This window comes from Silurus aristotelis (genome assembly GCF_946808225.1).
Source record: "Silurus aristotelis genome assembly, chromosome: 8".
NCBI classification, from domain to species: Eukaryota; Metazoa; Chordata; class Actinopteri; order Siluriformes; family Siluridae; genus Silurus; species Silurus aristotelis.
This window is the reverse complement of record NC_139581.1, coordinates 20,152,282-20,176,156: the sequence shown is the minus strand read 5'-3', so window position 1 is coordinate 20,176,156 and position 23,875 is coordinate 20,152,282. Positions and strand designations below refer to the sequence as shown.

Genomic DNA, 23,875 nt, shown 5'->3' with positions numbered 1-23,875 from the left:
TATGTCAGAGTAGAGACCTTGTTTTCTGTTGTCTTTATTTAATTTCTGTTTGCCTCAAAAATGGAAATAATCCACTCATTCCCTTTATCCCTGTGTTTGGATCTTGAGATGTTTAGCATGGTTCTCCTAGGTGGGTGAGGTACAATAAGACATCCACTTGGACGCTAATAATATTTTACTGGTAGGAGGAAGCTATGGAGCAGCCTGGTGTTGGGAAGTTCACTGACTACCTGCATAAATTCAGCTGTGGCTGCTATAGATGTCTATTAACCTTGATTAATGCTTCCCTATGCTAGACAAGACCATGCCTGGAGCATGCTCACTGAATTCACAAAATCAAAACTGACATTTCTGAACATACTGTTCCAAAACTTGATTGTATTGTTCATGATTCATCTGTACAAATTGTACAAATTGCTTGTAGAAAAGTCTTTTTTTAAACAGATCTTTCGCTCATACTTCGCAAGAAAACTTCTATCCCATAGTGTCAAGTCACACTTTACTTCCCATCCCCCCAAGCTACTCAACCAGTATGTTTTTTTCCCCCCCTAACAGCGCTATTATCTGCATGCAATAGTGAAACCGGACATTAGCATAATCAATTCCGTTTGTAATCTGATATTGACTCTCAAAATCTCCCAGATGCTCCTGCGCCACTCTTGGAATCGAATATTTAAATGCAATTTTATCTCTTCTCGCTTTTAGCGCTAACCGGATTTCAAAAATGCAAACGAAAAAAAGAGGAAACTCATTTAAGTCGGTTCTATTTCGCAACTATATCGAGCACAAAACATCAAAACTTCACCATTTCCCAGGCCACCGCACTAAGTTGAAAAGGTGAGACACGTTTTGGTTTGTTACGCACTTTTTGTTTTTCCTTTTTACTTGTGTCCAAGTACGCTGGAAAATACATCAATATCCATTAAAAATCACACTCCCACATTCTCTCACACTCACACTTCCTTTCACTTACAGTAAACTAGCTTGCAAATGTAGTTAGAGGTACTGTAATACTTATTTACCCATTACTGCGGTTCCATTCAGGTGGTCATGCATGGATAATTTCAGATTTGGAACTACTCGTTTTTTTAGAATTCATTATTTAAAAGAAATCAAAGATGGATGTGATCCAGCCGTGAGTACAAAAAATGTATCCATAAATTAATTATAAATGTACTCTCAGTGTTTTAAATGCATTATGGTTAAGGCTGTACTCCAGCAGACTGTTGCCATCGGTAAAATTATCTATAAATATATCATGCTGTATTTGTTTTTCATTCTGGTAGGTCTCTCAGTTTTTTCTACTACAAGGGGTGCATTTTATGGAGGAAAAAAAACACGTGGTGTGTATCAAATAATTATAAAACGATGTGTGTATCGATGTGTGTAACGCTGTACAAGTTCAGAGCACAGTACCAAGCTAGCAAGCATATAATGCTAGCCTACTTGCAAAATGCAAGCAATTATTGAAAAGGAAAGCGTTTTCTCTGTTCTGATCCATCAGTGAGCTTCTTGTACAGTTCTTCAGAGTGAGATTACAAAGCTCTCTGTGGCACTCTGGACAACTTAGAAAGTGATTATTGTGAGCTATGTAGCTTAGCGAAAATTGAAGTGCTGCTGAGAGAGAATGAAATCTATACTGTAATTTTTCTGCTTTACTGCTTAACTAGATGGCGTTTCATCGCATGCCTCTAAGCTCTGCTGCTTATCCTATGGTTACGGTACGCTATGCTTATGCTACAGGTAAGAATCTTCAACAAGGAGACAAGATCTTGAGTCTTTGCCTTTGCTTAAGTCACTTGTGCGCTTTGGGTAAATTATATTATATTACATTATTGATAACGGTTGCAAATAAAACCATATACGTCATTCTTGATGTATAATAACAGTCATGTTGTAAATTTTTCTCCACTGATTTAATATTTATGACAAGCATAATATACGTTTTTATATCACAGAAATGCTCACTCACATTTCTTCTCCCAATAGGAAATTATTATGTTTATGTTAATCTTATTCTAATACATCATATATGTCTTAATCAGAGTGACAGAATCTTTCCCCTCAAAGTCTTTTGGCTATAGATATAGTTGACCTTGCCTTCTAGAGCTCTGACATCTGATGACAGCTCTAAAAAAAAGACTCTGACAGCTACACCTACCATTTGTTTTAGAAGACAGTACTTCCAAAAAAATAATATGAAATGGAAATTCAAACGTGATCTATTTCCAAAATGTGAAACACACCATGTGGGTGGGAGTGATTTCTTTTTATATTTTCAATTTTGTCCAAATCTAGACTTGCACAGTGTTACATTCACTGTGTGAGGAAATCTAAATTTGCTAGCAAGGTTTTTTCACCTCTTTAACCCGGTGAACTGTTTTTTTTACCACCACATTTTTGTAAACTGGATCCTTAACTAACACAGTCGTATACAAATAATCACTCACGTTTTAGTAAAATATATTGATCATATTAATGAGCCGCTTAATCGAGCGCCACGTCACGCCACGGAAGTCTCGACGTCCAGGAGCTGTTCATTAAGCCTTTAATTCACTAAGTAATGAGTCGTAGGTGACTACCCGAACCTTATACATTAATTCCAAACTAATATTGTAAGTCAGGAAGTAATTTCCACTACAAATGACAAACTCTATAACTATACAGTGAACCGCATTAAGACCGCCAATGACAATGAAGTGCTGTTAAACCCCGTCTCCAAGAGGTTTGCACAAGAATGGCAAACTTAAACCTGAGGAAAGTAAACAACAAATTTGAAGCTGCAAGCAAAAACTCTCTGGAACAAATCTCTGGAACTGCACAAGAACAATGGAGTGCCATTCTTTAAAATGAGATTCACTCAGTTGTCGTTTGATAATGGGGTTGGAGAGTGTTATTAACACATTGCTCGCAAATATCCCAACACAAAACACTCTGCCATAACCAACAGTGCTATCCGATATTCATTTCTGTAAAACGTTGCAAAACACAAAACCCATTACAATATCCATTTCTCTATTGTTTTATTTCATGTTGTGCTTAACTTGTATGGTACTTCCAATAACCCTGGACACAAGCACCACTTAACTTAGCTTCACAGTAACACATTTTCCTCCGCTTCTTCTTTTTGTGCCAGATGTTGAATAACTGGCTCACTATAACAAAGGCTGCTAAAATTTGTGGTGATCTGCGAATTAGATGTACAGTATATGGTATCTCATTTGCATATGACATAAATAAGGGAGCAGTGGGTGGGAGCTAACGTCCACACAGCTGATGCTGATTCATTGTTCACACTCAAATGGCAGTTCATTTGAATGTCGTAAAACATCTTAGTTAATTAGACACAGATCTGTTTCAGACGTCATCCTGTGTGTAAATTGTATATGCCTTTCTGAATACGGAGTCGAGGATAGCCGAGACTGTGCAATTATAACAAGCAGAACACATTTGCCCATCTGTTCCCAAAAGTGCCATAAAGGTAAAAATGATCTTAACAGGAATTCAGACAGTGTTCAATAGAAAACTTACTATACCATCTTTATGCTGAGATGCTTTCACATAATTCAGTCGTTAGTTTTCTGTATCAGGGATAAGGGATCTAGACAAAGGTCACTGTTTTGCATCAGGAAAGGCCCATGGTCAGAAGGCACTGCCTCTATCAGAGCTAATTAAAAGCCCCATAACAACTCACCGGTAATTTACAGAATTACATCACCGAGATGACTCATCCTTAAAGCTCTGGGAAAAGCAAGCACATAACTACCTTCCACCTTTCATGCCATGATGCTAAGAAAAAAAAAAGAAAAAAGAAAAATATGGACAATTTCACTGCACATATTCATGTACGGTAGATCTGCGTGCTCAAAAAAATCCTAACTTTATTCCTTAAATGTAATAGTGGAAGAAAAATATCATCCTGGTGTTTAAACTGTAACGCCTTTAGTGTTAATTCGTTGGTCGGTGAGATCTTATCATTATTCCAATTATTAGCCTTTGCTGTTTGCTCTTGAGAACAAAAACAAAAGATGAGCTGCTTCTCACACCATGTTCCAGCAATTTCACATTAGAAATCTAACAGGGAACACAGGATTCATGGTTGAATGCAGAATGTCATGTAGCTATTTCATACAGTTCACACATGCAGTGATTTTATCGCTTCCAGTCACCAGTCCCTGACAGTAGATGTTCCTACTTTTATCTGTGGGTGACACCACCAGCGCTCAACAAATCTAAAAAAGCCCCGAAACACTGATAGTCTTTGCACCAAACCGCTCCATTCAGTCAATCTTTTCTCATCTTTCTCATTTTGCAATAAACATGTTGAAAATGAATGCCTTCTGGACGCTTTATCGCTGTTTGTGTGAGCATAGCTCATGACAGAGAATCTGCTTGGGGAAATGATGCCCTGTGAGATACAGTAGCAAGCCCCATGGTTTAAATGGAGCTATTTGCAAGTTGAAGCTTTGGAGTAGGGCTAAAATGATTCCTTGAATATCTCAAGTAATTAGAATAGAAAAATGCATCGAGGCACTGTGTTTCCCGAGAGACCATTATTACTGACGCACCACCCCAATCTCTGGAGCACTCTAGACAGGTAAGCACTATGGAAGCCCGTTTCCACCACTTTAAAAAACAGTTTGCCTAATTCCGCCTTTTTTTATCTCGCCATTCCCGCAATTGTTACTTTTTTTGCAAGAGGGAATTAAAAGAAATTAAGTCAGAATTAAGCATGAGGATTTTTTTATTTATGAATTTTCTTTTTACTTTTTTATTTGTGGTGGAAATGAGTTTATATACAGAAGACGCTGCAGGATGAAAAATGGAGGAACAGAGAGAAAACGGCGAGGTGAGAAGAGCCAAAGATCACAATGGAAAGTTGACAAAGTTTGGGATTATTTAAAACTAAAACATAAAGAAAACACAATTCAGTGGGTTTACTCTTTTTTAAGTCATTTGAAATAGATTTTTATAATTCTATTACATATACAGTGTATATATATATATATATATATATATATATATATATATATATATATATATATTTATTAGGGACGCACCGAATATTCGGCCACCGAACATTTTCGGCCGAAAATGGCCCAAAAGTGCATTTTCGGTTTTCGGCCGAAAGACTTTGATCACCGAAAAAACACGGCCGAAACAGTTTGTTGTGATGACGCAAACAGAAACCACTGCCTGCACGTGCTTGTCTGCGGTGTGGACGTATTTCAGTATATCTGAGAAAGACCCACGGATAGCGATTTGCAAAATATGTAATGCCGAAATTTCAAGAGGGGGTGCGTCTGCAAAAACTTTATCCACGTCGGGTTTAATTTATCATCTGAAATCCAAACATCCGATCGCTATGTTGAATATAAGAGGTACGCGGCACAGAGAAGCAAAACCCCTCCGAGCACGCGCACTCCGTCTGTGGTGGACGTTTTTAAAAAGGCAAGGACGTTTCCCAGTGATATTGTTGTATTGTTGTATCTTTAAGCAGTTGCACTTGTTCTGAATGCACTTTGTTTTTATGAAAGAAGATATTTAATTTTACAACCTTTCAGCAGGACAGAGGGCCTGTACATTATTATTTAATGTACACATGAGTGCATTTAAGTTAAACATTTAGGTTTGAATTTTAATTTATTTTATCCTGTGCATTGTTGCAATGTGCTATAAATAAATATTTTCATAATTTGTAATTGATTTATTCTTTGAAACAAAAATTGAAATGCCTTGATTTTAGTAAGGTCATAGCTATAAATGCAATGGTAATAATAATTGGCATAATTTCTTTCGGTGTTTCGGTTTTCGGTCTTGCTTTCCTCTTTTTCGGTTTTCGGTTTCGGCCAAGAATTTTCATTTCGGTGCATCCCTTATATATATATATATATATATATATATATATATATATATATATATATATATATATATATATATATATATATATATATATATATATTTGATTAGCATTCTGATGTAACATGGCAATTAAATGCATTAAATGGGTTTAGTTTTTACAGATATTCTTGTATGCAATTTCCGCAGCCATACTTTAGAGCTTGACCTGTTTGAGCAAATTGTGCGATAACAAGAACAAGCGTAATGTAACCCAAAGTGAATCTTATCAAAGAAAGAAATGTAAACTTTGAAGTCAGCTCATCTTGGCCACCATTAAAGCTTGAAGATTAATCTGCATGCTACAATCAGTATGGAATTTTTCCTTTAAGCAAGCATTTAATGAGGTGTAAACTGATGCACTGTATCATAGGATTTGTGTTTTAATGTTAATGACTGGTAATGCCTCAATGTTCACTATTAAAAACTGATTCTGGAGACTAATTCTGAGGCTGATCACATGCACGCTTCTGTTTTCACTCCCACTGCTAGTCTTTGCAACAAATCACTTCATAAAGTCAAACTTTTTCAACTGGATTCAAAGTTAAATGCAGAATGCAGTGTAGCTATTTTATAGTTCCAATAGAGTTATTATTATTAGCAAGTTGAAGCTTTACAGTCTGACCTGTTTGAGCAAAGTGTAATAAAAAGAGAACAACTGCATTGTGGGAAACTCAAGTAAAAATAAACCAACTTATCGATTATAGAAAGGTAAACTATAAAAGTCGTCTCAGAATGTCGTTACAAAATCAATCTTGGCTGACATTAAAGCTTAATTAATATGCAATTTGCAATAAAGTTTTTTCCCTCGAGCGAGCATTTCACAAGGTGCAAACCGATGCATGTATGGTTTTGCTTTAATTTTCACTGTTCAAACTGATTCTGAGTCTGATCACATGCATTCTACTGTCTTCACTACCACACCCAATCTCTGAACCAAACTGCTCTCTAAAGTCAAATTATTCTTAACTCTCCCATTTTGCAATGACGGCGATTACCAACACGTTGAAAATGAATGCTCTCCGCTCGCTTTGTCGCCTGACAGAGACTCTGCTCCGGTAGCTGGCGACCTGTAAGAAAGCAAGCTCATGGATTCGATGTAGTTACAGTATTAGTGTTAGCAAGTTGAAGCTTTACAGCCTTACATATTTGAGCAAAGTGTGAGGTCACAAAAACAGACGTAGATCACCTGCAACTTGTCAATAAAAGAAGTGTAAATTATGAGGCAGCTCCGAACAGCATTACAAAATCAATATTTGCCGCCTTTAAACATTAAACATTAATATGCCATTTTCAATGAAGATGGAGTTTTACTTCAAGCAAGCATTCATTAAGGTATAAACTGATGCTCTGTATCACAGGATAGAAAGAACATTACTTATAATCTTAAATGCCAGTGCTCATGTTAGTTCTCACTCTCCAGCGTTCTGTATTGATTAAAGATTATAATCACACTCTTGATGTCACCCAGATGAGGATGGGTTCCCCTTTTGAGTCTGGTTCCTCTCAAGGTTTCTTCCTCATAACATCTAAGGGAGTTTTTCCCTGCCACAGTCGCCATGACTTGCTCATCAGGGATAAATGCACACCATTCACCTTAACTGTTAATTTCTGTAAAGCTGCTTTGAGACAATGTCTGTTGTGAAAAGCGCTATAGAAATAAACTTGACTTGACAGGATTCATGTTTGAATGCTAATGTACGTTTAGCTTTTAATGTTCACAATTACAACTGATTCTTAAACTCATCAGATGCATTCTACTGTCTTCACTCCCATTGGGAGTCTCTGGCCCGAACTGCATTGATTTTTATCGCCAACATGTCGAAACATAAAAGCTATGTGGTCTTTGCTTGGGTAGCTGTTGATCTGAGATAGCAAGCTGCAATGGTTTCAATGGAGTTATTAGCATTAGCAAGTTGAAGGTTGACGTGTGAGGTCACCTGCACAGACGTAGTCCAACAGAATCGTGGGGAACGGAGCTCAAAGATATCATTACAAAATCAATCTTGTCCGCCATTAAAGCTTAAAGATTCATATGCAATCTGCAACAAGGTATTTACTTAAAGCAACAATTTCATGAGGCGTAAAACTCATGTTTTAATGTTAATTCAATTCTCATGTTTTAATTGTTCACTATTCAAACTTTGTTTTTTGGTTTTATTAAGCACGACTGAAAATCAGTACGTTCTCTACTAGATTTATAGTCTCACCAGCCTCACGTGCCGGCCACGTGACGAGTAGGCGATCGTTCCCGCCCAAATCTTGCGACCTGTGATTGGCTGGTGAGCGCGCGTGCCGCGAGCGGGACCTCGTCTAAATTGTCACCCCCATCTTCCTCCTCCTCATTATTATTATCATCATCATCATCATCATCATCGTCACCTACTCATGCGCGCGACACCCGAGTAGCTACTGCTATTTAAACACAAGCACACACTCGGACTATCTAAACACACAAATAAACAACAACAACAAAATGAATAAATAAAAAACAAACACGCTGTTGGGATATTAGAAAGGAAGATGGTTCGAGGATCATTTGTATACTATATTATACTTCCAAATATAATTCCGAATTACGAACCCATAGTTGGCTACAAGGTAAGAGCATTTATCTGGTCACGGTTTACAAAAAAACAGGGATTATTTAGAGAAAATGTCTGTATAAAGAGGGGGAAATTAGAACATCAGAAATCATCTGAACCCTCCAGCATCACACTGAGCGCTCCAGCTAGCTGGATGAACCTAAGCTAGTGCGATGTGGATGCAGTCCGTGTGTGTGTGTGTGGTGTGTGACACACACACGCACGTTCAAACAGGTCCGCTCGTGCACCTTCCACTCTCCTCTCCATCCATCAAGCTCGGGTAGATCACTTAACGTATTGGTTTGTTGTTTACACGCAAAACAGCGATGCACGCGCCACATTTTCTCTGCGCGTACAGTGAACAAGAACATTGCGCATCTTCTTCTTCTTCTTTTTTTCTTTCATTTTAAGCGATTCTTACCTGCACTGCCAAGGCAAAGAAGCATCACGATGATCTCCTTGCTCGGAAACATTGCCATGACTCGCTTTTCCTGCATGCATGCGACTAGGGAGTGCAATAATCCTGTAACGAGCGCGAGATGAACTCGGGAGTTGTGTGGACGCGATGAAACGTTTGCTGGAAAGAAGCAGCGCCGGCGTTGCGGCTTATAGGAAGCAAGAAGTAAAAGCGCGCGCGCGCACGCACGCACACTCGCAAGCAGGGCAGGCTGCTTTTCGTAGCGCGCGCGCACGGACACATATAGGTGTATATATATATTTATATATACACACACACACACACACACACACACGCACGAGCTCACACAAGGAGACGCGCGCGCACGCACACACGTAGACGCGCACGCACTTTTTTTTTTTTTTTTTTTTTTTTTTGTAGAATCCAATCCGCCCAATCATTCATCCGTTGGGAAGCTTGGGAAACTGTGCACAGAAGTGGCACCACTTCCAAACAGCTCATTGTTCCCTTCTCCTCCTGCACTACAGAGAAAAAGGAATAATGTCTTATCCTCACTACATAGTGCACTTACAAATGCAAAACCCTGTTGTGAAACAGGAAAGCTTGGGAAAAACCTGTCCATCCCAAACAGGCTGGGTTTCCAGACGAAGATGGTGCACGAGCTCGGTTGTTTTTGAATACAGTAGGCTATTACATGCACATAAATACCATTGGCTTTAGGGATTAATATTGTTTTGTGTTATTTTTTTTTTATGGTCACTGTGTTTTTAAAACGACGAATCTTCGAGTAACCTGTTTGTGAGATGCTTTACCAGTTAGGTTGTGCTAGTGATCTAGCATCGCCATGTTGTCTGACCAGTTTAACCAACACATAGCACCTAAAAACAGTCTGGGCCAGAATGGGATTCGTGCTGGTCTAAAACTGTTACTTTAGCAGACTAGACACATACAAAGAAAATGGTAGTGTTGAAGGATTTGTTTCTTCTTTCTCTTCATCTCATCTCTCAGTGTGTAAATAATGAAGTCTCTCACGGATGAATGAACTGATACTCTCTTTTGTCTCCAGCTCTAAAAGGGCCCCGGCCTTAGGAGACCTCCATGAGACCTGGCCAGTAAAGAACAATGTTACCCTCATAGATCAGAGGCTCCAAACAGTCCAAGCACCACAACATATTTTTTTTTTTTATGTGGAAAATGATATGCATTTTTGTTCATTTCGCTATTTCTAAATGATCGGAAATAATGCACAATTGAAATGTTATTGAATTGTACAGCAGCTTGGTTATGCAATGACATGCTTTTTTCTTGAGTACTATATGCAATTTATTACCAAGTGGCTACAGGTTACCAAATGCAAATCAGATCATGTTTATCAAGGTTTTTTCACAAACCTTTTCCAGGTCAAGATCATGAACCTAACAGAGGAACACTGAGTGTGAGGTGGGAACACACACCAGTCCATCATGACACTGTTACAGTTTTTACTACTGTATACATCCAGAAAACCTGCAGCTGGACTTGGGATCAATGGGGCAGCAACACTACATGCTGAAGGAAGATACTGTTTTTAATACAGTTTAGTTCTTAAAATAAAAACGATTATTTTTGCTGGTCTAAAGAAAAGAAAAGAAAACATGCACACGTATGACCATTGAGCATTTTCCATTTTGAATATGTAATGGCTGGTGATGGAAGTTTCTCACATCTTAATGTTAACACTTTTTAATTAAAATTATCTATTCAAAGTATTTCACCGAAGGTGTAGACTGATTTGTTTGTTTCGTATGCATGTAATGTTTCTAAATGTGTGATATAATCCTATTCAAATGAAATACATAACAACCCCAACAACATCTTCAAAAGAATAGATAAATACAGGGTTATGTAAAATTCAATACAATCCACCAACTCAGAAATCCATGCACATTTGTTATTAAAAAATTCCTGTTGACACCATAAAAAGCTTGTTCCTTGTGGCAGTAGCTTGTTGAACATACACAGGATTAGATTGACAAAGTGGCTTCTATAAAAGAAGTATGCCCAAGCCACTGCCATCGTTCATGAGAAAGTTATTGAAATACAGTAGATGTAATAATGTGATCGGAAGTTGAAACGGGTACACTGTGAAACTGCCAAAGCCCTTTGCCAAGTCTTGAAAGCTTGCTTGATTCTTTTCAGTTTTTTTTTTTTTTTGCAGGATGTTTTGCAGTGGTATTTGCAGATCATCTCCCTTTGCAGCTGCTGGAAGTCATTTAGATTTTCTGTGCTTTATAAGAAAGAAAGGGGAGAAAAACACAGCTAGTAAATAATATAAATGTTTCTAGTTATTATATATTGAAGTACAATGTGTACATTTCAACCTCATTTATGTTATGTTTTTATGATCGAGGAGGATAAAGATAGTCAATGAAATTGATTTAGGGGAAACATGGGGACTGGAAGTTTTACAAAGAAAATTACATAAACTATAATGTAAATAGTTATTTTTTGGTATAGTGCGGTTTGTGAATATTCACCTGGACAGGAACGTGCTATTTTCTTATTTTCTCAGACAAAACCCATTTACTGACTCATGGATTACGGACCAAATAAAATAAAGAATGCATAATTATCACAAATAGCAGATCTGGAATATGTCATCATCTCTCCTTATACACAAAGCTTTCCAAGGTTAAAAGGCACTTATAAAGGGATCTTGAACATTCATGCAGCTTGATATTATGCTCAAGCATCCCCTAGTTGAAGTGCTCTTTTATATTTCCAGCTTTGTTCAGGCAGACTGCTCTGTATATTTCAAACTCCTGGCTTTCAATAAGGTTCAAATCCAGGCACTATATTGCAAAACAGAGATTTTCTGTTTGCAGAACTGTTTCCATTTCTCTTGTGATTTGGATCTTATGTAGGTATAGAATTCTTCCATTCTATTGCTAAGTATTAACCTTATGTCAGAGCCATAGTCTCAAGGGGCCAGTTGCTGGCCTTGATATAGCTTAGGTGAACTTTAGACTATCGACTGCTACCTGGCTTTCGTGCACACAAACACACACACACACACATTTGCCTTACCAACCTTGTGAGGACCTTCCATTGACATTATTATAAATCGAGTTAATTAGTTGCAGTTTATTTAACAAAGAGAGGTTTCCTCATGGGGACCTGCCAAATGTCAAGGCTCAACAAGGACAAAACCTTCAAATATTCTCATTCCGTATAGCCATTTGGTCTGCACCAAGATATAAAACCCACTCCCCACACACCCTACAAGGGTTATCTTAACTGTACTATTTTCTGCTATTTTGTAGAATGAAAAAACAAACAATATGCAATACAGAATTACTCAATAATATTGTTTCAAATTTTCCCTAGTGGTCTAGTGGTTAGGATGCGGCGCTCTCACCGCTGCGGCTCGGGTACGATCCCCGGTCAGGGAACCATCCCCAGCCACTCTCAGTGCCGGTCCCAAGCCCAGATAAATGGGGAGGGTTGCGTTAGGAAGGGCATCCAGCATAAAACATGTGCCAAATCAAACGTGCGGATGATCCGCTGTGGTGACCCCTGATGGGAGAAGCCGAAAGAAAGTTTTATTGTTTCAAATGTTCAAATTCTAAAAACTATATTTTTATCGAAGACAAACACACTCTTGGTATCTTTTCATCTTTTCTGAGTGAACCTATATAGGCCAAGCTACTCTCTGCTTTTTTGTAGAAAGAGTTAAAGAGTTAAAAAGTTACCCTTTCGCAGTGAGAGGGATGAACAACCTGTAAAGAGCTTTCCGTAATATGGACAGCAATCTCTCCTTGAAAATAACACCTTTAAGGCGCTTCTCTGATTATAGCCACACCCCACAGTGCAGCTTGGGGCTATGATAAAAGTGATTGCATTTCACTATAACACAATTGCAATCACTGATGTGAGTGTAATGCAATGTAAGGAGGAATTACATTTCCTTGTTTTTTCACAGAGGAGAGCAAGAGCAATGCAGTTCAGTTTCACTTTTCAGCAACAGTTTCTACCTGCACACTCTCATAAAAACTTTTCCATATGTGAAATTATATGGAGCAGGAGAAGAGGAAAGCAGTTTTGGATATCATATTGAAATTCATATAATGAACCCAAATTGGCAAAAATGTAATTTAATAATAATGTAACTTTTTAAAAATCATTTTATAGCACATTTATCTGGGATTTATTGGCAGATTTATATGTTGTAAAATATTTATATATAAAAACAGCATAAAGCAATGACAAAAGGCAAAGCTTGGGTTCACTTTTTGACATGCAAGTATTTGCTTCCATCTACTGGTTAGATCTTAGCGGTTCACCCACGTGTCTGATGTTGGTCATCCGTTCCAGTTTTTCAATACAATACCTCATAGTGGAACTATTGTCTGATACCGATCCAGTGTCAACAAAATCTTAATTGACGATCTGCTCTCCACAGCCTTCATCAGCCATTTTATGTAAAATATAAGGAGTACGTTTTGGAGACAAAGTGAGAGAGGCGAGATTGAGAAGGTTTGGACATGTGCAGAGGAGGGACATGGGGTATATCAGTAGGAGAATGCTAAAGATGGAGCCACCAGGAAAAGAGGAAGGCCAAGGAGGAGGTTTATGGATGTGGTGAGGGAAGACACGCAGACTATTTTATAAACAACAAAAAGAAATGAACATATATGTTTTTATAGCTTTAAAAATCTGTATTTTGTTTTATGTATTTTCCTTGTTGTACTTTTCTCCTAATTAAAGTTTGTAGGATTGGGTGTAATGTACCAGGCCATTTGTAATTAGATTTTCTTTTCTGTAGAGGGCAGAAATGTTGTGGTTTTATTTATTTTTGTTCATTTGGTAATAAAATGTTAGAAGAGTGTTTTCATTAGAAGCGAGCGAAAACAGAAATGAATCTGACAGTGATTCAGTGTTGTATAAGTATTCTATAAAACAGAATCCATGCCATCGTGAATAGCACATAAGTGATAAGCAATAACATTACTCATAAGTATGCAATATTGGAAACTGTTCACTAGCAAAATGTTCACTAGCACATATATCCTTGCTCATTATCCAGGTGAAGCTTACCACATAAGCTGTTCATTTTTGTGTAATCAATGGGGACAACATCCTAGAGGATACTTCCATGTACTGATACCTCATAAACTTTTTGGTCCAAAGTTTAAATTAGCTGAGTGTGCACAACATTTTTTTTTTTTTTTTAAGAATTTGGTAATATTACAAGCTATGCAATTTTAGTCAAAAGAGTGTTCAACTCATTTGTCATAGTTTGGGGGGAAGCAGGAACTCAGCAGTTAAAATTCTGCACTAGTGCCAGAGTGTTTTCGAAACAATTATTAATCATACAGTGATATTGACAATGTCAATAAATGCTTGGAGTCTATATGATAATCAAATAAATTGCCAACCAAATACTGTACATGAAAATCGAAAAGTCTACTCTGGTATATTTTTCCAGAGAAAACATATCATACTAGACTGATTAGCACTAAGGCATTTAACCAAATCTAATGCAGACAGCAAAATAGTGCAATGCATGAAAGTGTATAAAATGATGAGAAATTACTTGAAAGTCTTTCCTGTGAAGGCAGTCATTTCCTAAGGATAATGTTATGTGCCAAAAAATATTGTAATAAAAATGAAGGGCGATTGCTTTAACATATTGCGAGGAAATTAGCAAATATAATGAAAGAAAGTGTTTCCATTTAAATCAGTATTAATTGTGTGACATATTATTGTTTAAGGAAAACATGAAAAAAAACTACATCGTTCTGTCTTTCACTTAATTATTTAATTATTATAATTTATATTTGTGACTGTGATTAACCCTTTATTTTTGAAAAGGTCTGGCACATAATGGTATAGCCTTCATTTGGGTTTAGACATTGTTATAATTAATTTATAACCCCTTTATGCAGCACTGTTGGTAAGATTTCCCTGTTTAGATTGAGCAATAAGACTGTGAGAAAGAATCTGTATGTTTGTTTTTTTCACGTTCCATAAAACTTTTTATCTTGTGATGTCATGTAACTATTCGTATCCTGAATTTTTCAGCATCTCTTGATTATAATTTTTTTCGCTAAATTTCTAGTTCACAGACAAACTAATGTAATTTGACTGTAAACTGATGTTTTGTTTCAAATCACCAGCTTATGAGACGGTTTCTATGAACCATCTCAGCTAAATAAAAGTAGGAACAGACATTCCACTCATTCAATTAAAGGAGGACATTCCAACCAGAATGTAATGAAGGGAAGGTTAAGAAAATAAATAAAATTGCGACATTACAGTGTACTCATGTATATATATTTTTTATAAGTTTTTACTGATGAAATTCTAACAAGTCAATGTCATATTTACATAATTAAAAAACTAGCTTCTAAAACTCTTCTATTATTTGTTAATTGTTTTCAGTTTTAGTCATTAGTTATACCTTTACTTGGCTTTGGCTTAGCCAATTTACTTGAACTGATGCTAACTGGAATTAGCAAAACACAACAAAAAAAGAAAAATCAGGCTAACGTTGTTAAATATAGGCAGATATTGTAGGCAAAGGTACATCAGTGTGCTTTTTAAATTAGATGGAGTTCATACTGCTAAGGCAAAATTGCGTCATTTCTGCTTACGCCAACATATAGTGAAACATTTTACTTGTTTGGAGGCAAGGCCAGAGGTGCTCATCCTTAGCACTGCAGTGTGCTGTCTTATCTATATTTAAATGCACATGGATATCTCTAGTTCTACATTGTGTAGCATAAGCAGTTCACTGTAGATGGTGATTTAGGATGATTTTTGATGATTAACTTGTTCTAATGACCCCATTTAGGGCTATATAAATGTAAGGAGTTAAAATGTGTTTTGTATCTTGGAAATGTATAAGTAATACAATGGAACCCGGTTATCTCGCCCTCGGTTACCTCGACAACCCTATTAAGTCGACGTTTTTGAAGTGGACCCGCCAAATTCTCACTTTTTCTAAGCATTTTTTATCGGTTATGTCGACTTTTTTTTTATGTCGCCGAACCCTAATATCTCGAGCACAAGGGGGGGAAATTTGCTATTTAACGTCGTTATCTCGGTGCAGCCACAGAAGAACTCGCGGAAGTGGCGAAAAAAAACCTTACAGCTGCTACATGTGTTGTATTGTATACTGGTGAATCTCTGCTGTTAGTTACTGCACATATGCCTTTTGTTGTTAAATGTTATGCGATGAACGGGAGGCGAAAGATGATGAGCAAAAGCATAGAATGAACACCGGCAGGATCGGGGGGGAATCCGCGGTGCGCTTTGGGAAGAAAAGAGCAGCCGTTGAGAGAGTGCCGGTGGGAAGACATGTACCGGGATACGCATGCGCGATAACAACGACCGCCGTGAACCAACATATACCAACAATAACGGACAGTGAGTGTGTGGAAGTTTAAATAGGAGCTGGTGATGATGCTAAACGAGCACCATATGTGCGCGATTGAAGCCGGGAGCTTCAGAGAAAGCGGCCGAGAAAACACCTGACACGCTGAAGGGGGCTGAAGGGGGCATGGCAGGTGGATTCCTGACAGATAAACATGTACTGTATGTATTTTTATAGCATGCCTTCATCAAACAAATCGCGGCAACGCTGTTCTGTAAAAAAAAACCTTCAAAAACACGTGCATGTACATTCTCATTTATTAACGCACATCATGTACATAAAGAAATTTCAAGCACGTAATATTTTGCCGCCATTTTGATTTTCGTTTATCTCGATCATCGGTTACCTCGATGCTTTTTGGCGACCCCCTAGGACATCGACATAACCGGGTTCCACTGTAATATTTCAGTAAAGTATAAATATGGAAAAATCGTAACAGAGTATTGTCTAGACCTAGATATGAGTATCGGATGAACTCGTTCTTTTCTTTGAGCTAGTAGTACTGCATAATCATTCAATTTAATAAAATATACTATATCAAATGGTAAGTAAAACATATTCTAAAGCGAGTGCACATACCCGAGCGGTAGAAGTAGAATTACCTCTCTGAGAAACCATAAAAGATGTCTTTTATTGCACATCCTGCAATATTCATACTTTATTCCTCTGCAAGAATGGAATGTTGCAATTATTGCAATAGTTCAATGAAATCGGTAAATGACATATTCTATGTAATAGAATACCTATTCTATTACAAATGCATTTACAGAAACAGAAGCAGTGTCAATTTATTTTATTTCCACAATCAGCTGTCACTTAATAAACAGGAAGTGGATAAAACATGAAACAAAAGCGTGGAGAGATGGTTATGTGGTGCACAAACTGAATCTACACTGATCAAGCATGAGTTGATATTATAACAATATTACAGGCGAATAAATAACATCGAAAATCTCATCATGACACCTGTTATTGGGTGGGATTTATTAGGCAGCAAGTGAAAGTTTTGTCCTCAAAGTTGATGTGCCAGAAGCAGGAAAAATGGGCAAGTGTAAAGCTTTAAGTGAGTTTGACAAGGGCTAAATTTTGACTGTTAGACGACTGGGTCAGAGCATCTCTAAAACTGCGGACTGTGGATGTTCCCAGTCCGCAGTGCTTAGAATATTATGAGAGGGTCATGGGCGGCCAAAGATCATTGATGCACGTGAGGAACGAAAGGCTGGCCAACAAACGAGTTACTATAGCTCAAAAAGCTGACGAAGATAATGTTGTTAATGCTTAATGGTTTAGGACTGATTTGGCAGCAAAAGGGGGACCAACACAATATTAGGCAGGTGGTCATTATGTTATGCCTGATCGATGTATTACATACCCTGTATGTTAATTAATTGACATTGTGATTTAGGTACATTGACAAACATGCAACATTGCCCCAGAATATACATATATATATATATATATATATATATATATATATATACATATATATATATATATATATATATATATATATATATATATATATATATATATATATTAATTAGACAACATAGCCCCGTAATATATATACATTACACTTCACTGCCAGTTTTTTCGTATAACCAGACCACATAAGGTTTCAGTCCTTTCATCCAAGAAGAAGAAAAGATTGCCAGGCAGTGTGAAACCTAGCCCATCAGCTTCACGCTTTAATGTGTTGTGCATTCTGAGATATGTTTCTGCTTAGCACATTTGTACAGAGTGATACATTTTTAAATTGTATATATATATTTTTTGTTTTTTTTGGTTAACTTAATTCAGCTGAATGGCTATTCGCCGCTGACCTGTCCTTAAGGCTATGGTTAATACTGCAAGATATTTTTAATGGTCAGTTAATTAACTAATAGTTCAGTGTTATAATTCCAATAGTTATTATTAAGTGGAAGTGAAAATGAATATACTGTATGGTATGTAGTATTAACTATAGCTAAGGCCAAACAATAATCAATATGATGTTTATTAACAATGATTATGGTGCCATGACAGTCTTTCCTAGACGACTTTCTATTGTATACTTTAGATGCAGAAAAAAGTCACAGTATGCATAACTATGGTTCTAAAGTCTCTGCACTGCCAAGCACTTCCTGTATTTTTTCACAAAGGTAGAATTACTTCTGTTGGTCATGAAAGTACATTTTATTAGCTATTATAAAATGTACTTTTTGTTAGCTTATAAAGTGTAAACTGGCAAATAAAATGTAGGTGATACTGATTATAGTTGAAAGCTATAGCATAGTTACTCTGATGTTTCCTTAGACATTGATTTATTGATATGTTCATGTTTTATTCATGATTTCAGTACAATATTTGGTACATATATATATATATATATATATATATATATATATATATATATATATATATATATATATATATATATATATATATATATATATATATATATGATAATACATGCAAAAGCATGTGCATTAGTGATCATGTCTTATATGGTTTACCTCTCCACGTCATGTGACGGCGTTTTTATGATAAGAGGCATAAAATATTGAGTGGTTTATTATAGCTTGAAAAGTCAGTCGGAAAATCAAGCTGGTATGCACTGCATAATTATATAGCTCAAAGTCTATTTATACTGAACACGATTATAAACTAAATTATATTGATGTATTTCTTGGCAGGTTTCCAAATGCATGTTGTTGTAAAAGCTGGATTTTATAATCAAGTAGGAAAACAACAGGTCAACATTTTATAATGTGACATGTAATACTAGCGATCACTCAAATTACATTAACCTAATTGAACACAAGTCTCCAGGGTGAATTACACAATTATTTTCAGGTCTGTTTTCTTCGTGATTATAGAGCCATTGTTAAAGTCTGAATTACAGATTTTGCCTTTTCAGTTAAGTGTGTGTAATGAGTCCTCATTAGTGTGAAAAGTTCATCTCATTTAATTATTTAATTAACAAATTTATCCCAGTCAGGGTATCATCCCTTTATTTTATTATCACATACATTACAAATCAAACTGCCTTAATCAAAAGAATAAAAACAATGAGCCATTGCTGCACAAAGGTCATGTCAGACTGCTGACAAAGAGCCCTATTTCCATTTCCCAAGCTTTTTTCTCTAGATCTGGCCTATAATTATTTTCCTTTGCTTCAGCTATTCATTATAATGTTGCTGATTATGCGTACATCGATTTTAATGTACAGTCTATGTTCCTGAAACTCTTGTTAGGTTTTTGATTTTGCTTATAATGACGCTTGCCCATGCTGTGCATATTGATCAAATACAGACATTTGGAAATGTTCGAATAAAGCACCGCTAGATACCTGTTGCTACAACACATCCTCATCCATTTCACAATGTAATTGCTGATTCCATTGGAATACAGTTTTTTTGTCAGAGGGGTTCATTTATATTTACTACCTTTTTCTCATGCATGTTTTCTTTTGTCATTAGCTTCTCGTCCAAATTTCAATTCTCCGCTTGGTTTCTTTACGCACACAAACTCTATGCATGCTGATAGCTTACTGTGGGAGCAGGTGGAAGCTGGTGTGAACTTTCACACTTTCAACCCCTACCACTTCTACCACTGTAATAGTTTTTGACTAATGTAAAACTGGAAGCTCATATGCGGTGTGAGGATCTACTGTATAAGCAGTAGCTCTAAAGAACCATATCCAGTCCACATTTTAAATATCAGAGTTGATAACCAGTGTATTACCAAAATACTGGCAATCACAGTAGGCAAAAGGTATAATTTGACTAAATTGAAATTTTTCTAGTGCCTGTGCTTTAGGAGGATATGTTCAGTCTTGGAAGGGGAAAAAACAATAATGTTGATAATTACCAATTACAAATCTATTCAGCATATAATGCAATGCTTTAATAAGGAAGCCCTGGAAGACTGAAATATCTTAGCTAGTCCATAAGGCATTAACAGTTACCTTCAGTGTCCAAAAGAAGTAATGAAGAGAGTCATACTCTTCCCATTTGCATACACTGTTGAAATTATAAACACTGTGCAAATAAAGTGTAGTGTATGTTTTCAGACCTTAACCAGACGATGAGGATGTAATTCACACTGATGTCGCTGCACAGTCTGCATTTTTGTGTGTAGTTCTAAGGGCTAAGTCATCATCCACTGCTGAATTTCAATTCAATAAAATTACTTGAATGTGTTCTTGATTTCAAAGATGCAGATTCAAGCACACCCAACCTGATTGAAATTCAAGCAATCATTGCAGCAAAACACTGCAATGTGATTGAAGCTTGATCCATGTACTGTATGTAAATTGTATTGCCTTTTTATTATAACAATAATACTAATATCGCTCTAAAACGATAAAAATCTGCTCCAAATAAATATCTAAGGGCAACAGGCTATGACTGAAAAAAGCATCAGGAATCTCTGCTTTAAAACAACCTTTAATTGCTGCCATTTAATTTGCATTTCACTTTGCACTGTAGTAGTACTTGATATTCCTTGATATATGTAATACTGGTGGAAAGATTAATAAATTATTCTATTCAAGTAAAACTATTGTTACTTCAATTAAATTTTACCTAATAATAAGTAAAGATACTAGTCTAAGACTTCTGTGTTCTCCAACATTGTCAGCCCAGGTGTTCCTTTTTCCCTGAAAAAACTCTGATAATGCCCGCTTCAAAATACATCGGTGCTGGTGGGCAAGGCTTACACCTCAGCAGGTGTGCCTGTACACCATGGCATTGTTGCTAGATGTGGGTGGCATCTCAGGCAGCCAAGAGATCAGGGAGCTCTGCCGTATGGTGGCTCTGGCCCTTAGGGCCCCTAAAGAGACCACTGTGGCCTTCGGTCGGTCTATGGCTGCCCTTGTCTTGACTGAAAGGCACTTATGGCTCACACTTTCAGATTTTTCTGACAGGGAAAGAGGGACCAGGGATAGGGCCATGTTGCTCGACACCCCTCTGGTGCAGTTGGCAGCATTTCAGCGGTTTCTCCCACACAGCTCTCATGGGGCTGCTCGGTGTGCGCAGCCTCAAAAACAAGCTAGCACAATCCTGAAATTGTAAGGTTCAGAAACAGAGCGTCACGACTCACACTCCCCCCACTTGGGACCCTGTGTGCCGATCTGGGCCAAAGCCCAGAGAAATGACAGATCTGACACAGGATATTCTGGGGATCTCGCCGGGAGCTGGTCCACTAATCCTGCCACGGTCAGTGCTTCAGGGCACGGCCAGATGCAGTGAGCACCCTCCTCGGTTTCGTAGCGGACTTGGAGGGCTCGCCACCTCCCAGTAGGCCCCTAGCACCAGGGCAGGGCAGGGCTCGAGAGACTGATATCCTTAAAAGACTACCTGGCTGCCTGAAAAGCTCTGCCAGAAGTGTCTCTGTGGGTCCTGCATTCTGTAGCTGAGGATATATGATTCAGTTTGGGTCTCATCTGCCCCGGTTCAATGTGGTGTGTCCCACCCTGGTGGGACCCAGGCAGGCTCTGGTCATGGAACAGGAAGTAGACACTCTCCTGAGAAAGAAGGCCATCTACATCCGGTACTTCACAGTTCTCAAAAATGATGGGGGTTACATACTATACTAGATCCATGTCAGCTAAACCGCTCACTATTGAGATTCAGTTTCAAGATGCTGACCCTGACCCCTGCCTTGGATGTTTGGAGAGATCCCAGGTTCCTTTCTCAGGCCCCCTTTAGTGGCCACAGTCTCCAAAGCTCTGGGCGAGGGTGGACTATTGTTCCCCCTGCCTGAGAGAGAAGATCCCCCTTGAGAGGAAACTTCCAGGGAGGGTGTTTGAGAAGGGCTACCAGGTTTGACCTCTGGTAAACCTAGAGCTACAGTTCTAGGGGCATACTGGGAGGCGGCAAGCCCTCTAAGTCCGCTACAATACCAGGCGGAAACCGAGGAGGGTGCTCACTGGAGCTGGCCGTGCCCTGAAGCACTGAGCGTGGCAGGGTGAATGGACCAGCTCACGGCGAGATCCCCAGAGCATCCTGTCCCAGGAACTTTTGGCTGCATTCCCAAAGCGTGGTTGATGCAGCGTCTTGTTTTCTTAGGGAACCAGAGTTACATACATAACCTGGAGACATTCTTGCTGATAGGAGTGTTTTGGCTAGCTTTGGCTTAGTTCTTTTCTTTGTCTTTATCAATGTGACCATGTTAAATCTCACTCTGCTGACCAGACATAGAGAACTTCAAGATTGGGAAAGCAATTAATAAAAAAAATTCCTTGCATTACACAGACATCTATCATATTTGTCTGTACAATGCAAGGTTACAATAAACAGCTTTACAAGTTAACGTTCTACACTCAGACAGACTCAGATCAATACTTCAGTGGTGGATGTGATGCGATAGAGCTGTTAGGCATGAGATCCCAGTGGCTGAACCTTGGAAACTATTGCGTTATAATACATCCGAACTTGGCTTCATACATTCTCTGTAACATTGCAGACTTAGATGTAGGGTGCAGGAGATAGTATATACTGGTCTAATTATGGATTAACAAAGCAATCGACAATGTAAAAATTGCAGTGTATGAGCAGTTTTATCAATCAGTTGAATTTGCGCTGCATCATTTAAGTTTGCACCTTGGGTTAGGGTTAGGGTTAGTTATCAGATTTAGTTCTAGACATACAGTTTCTGGATCACCATGCACATATTAATACTTAATACTTTTTTTTTTTTTACTTAAAACTTTATAAATTCCATGTTTAATTATCAATGCTAAATTGGTATTGTATGAGGAAGTCAGGTGTGTCAGAGAAGTATGTGAGGGTGGTGCAGGACATGTATGAGGACAGTGTGACGGCAGTAAAGTGTGCAGTAGGTACGACAGACTGGTTCAGGGTGAAGGTTGGACTGCATCAAGGATCGGCCCTGAGCCCTTTCCTGTTTGCAGTGGTGATGGACAGGTTGACGGACGAGGTCAGACAGGAGTCTCCCTGGACTATGATGTTTGCAGATGATATTGTGATTTGTGGTGAGAGTAGAGAGCAGGTTGAGAAGAGCCTGGAGAGGTGGAGATATGCGCTGGAGAGAAGGGGAATGAAAGTCAGTAGGTGTAAGACAGAGTACATGTGTGTGAATGAGAGGGAGGGCAGTGGAGTGATGCGGTTGCAGGGAGAAGAGGTGGAGAAGGTGGAGGAGTTCAGGTACCTGGGGTCAACAGTGCAAAGTAATGGAGAGTGTGTTAGGGAAGTAAAGAAAAGAGTGCAGGCAGGGTGGAGTGGGTGGAGAAGAGTGACAGGAGTGATTTGTGATAGAAGAGTATCTGCAAGAATGAAAGGGAAAGTTTATAGGACTGTGGTGAGACCTGCGATGTTGTATGGATTAGAGACAGTGGCATTGAGTAAAAGACAGGAGGTGGAGCTGGAGGTAGCAGAGCTGAAGATGTTGAGGTTTTCGTTGGGAGTGACGAGGATGGACAAGATTAGAAATGAGTTTATTAGAGGGACAGCACATGTAGGATGTTTTGGTGACAAGGTGAGGGAGGCGAGATTGAGATGGTTTGGACATGTGCAGAGAAGGGACATGAATTATATTGGTAGAAAAATGCTG

At 38.0% G+C, this 23,875-nt stretch overlaps 1 protein-coding gene and 1 long non-coding RNA gene across 3 annotated transcripts in view; one reads left to right on the top strand and one right to left on the bottom strand.

The window, feature by feature from the left end:
* Positions 1-9,332, bottom strand: part of ncam1b (neural cell adhesion molecule 1b) — a 120,757-nt gene extending 111,425 nt beyond the window's left edge. For both annotated transcript variants that reach the window (XM_083549389.1, XM_083549390.1), the window contains exon 1: positions 8,905-9,332. In XM_083549389.1, the coding sequence (XP_083405515.1) occupies positions 8,905-8,980 (76 nt within the window). In that variant the 5' untranslated portion in view covers positions 8,981-9,332. The remainder of the gene's footprint in view (positions 1-8,904) is intronic.
* A 193-nt stretch (positions 9,333-9,525) lies between these two features.
* On the top strand, positions 9,526-10,172 carry LOC310730449. The gene is made up of 2 exons (XR_014534836.1): positions 9,526-9,861; positions 9,968-10,172. It is a non-coding gene; the product is annotated as an uncharacterized lncRNA (long non-coding RNA).
* Positions 10,173-23,875: the final 13,703 nt, after the last annotated feature.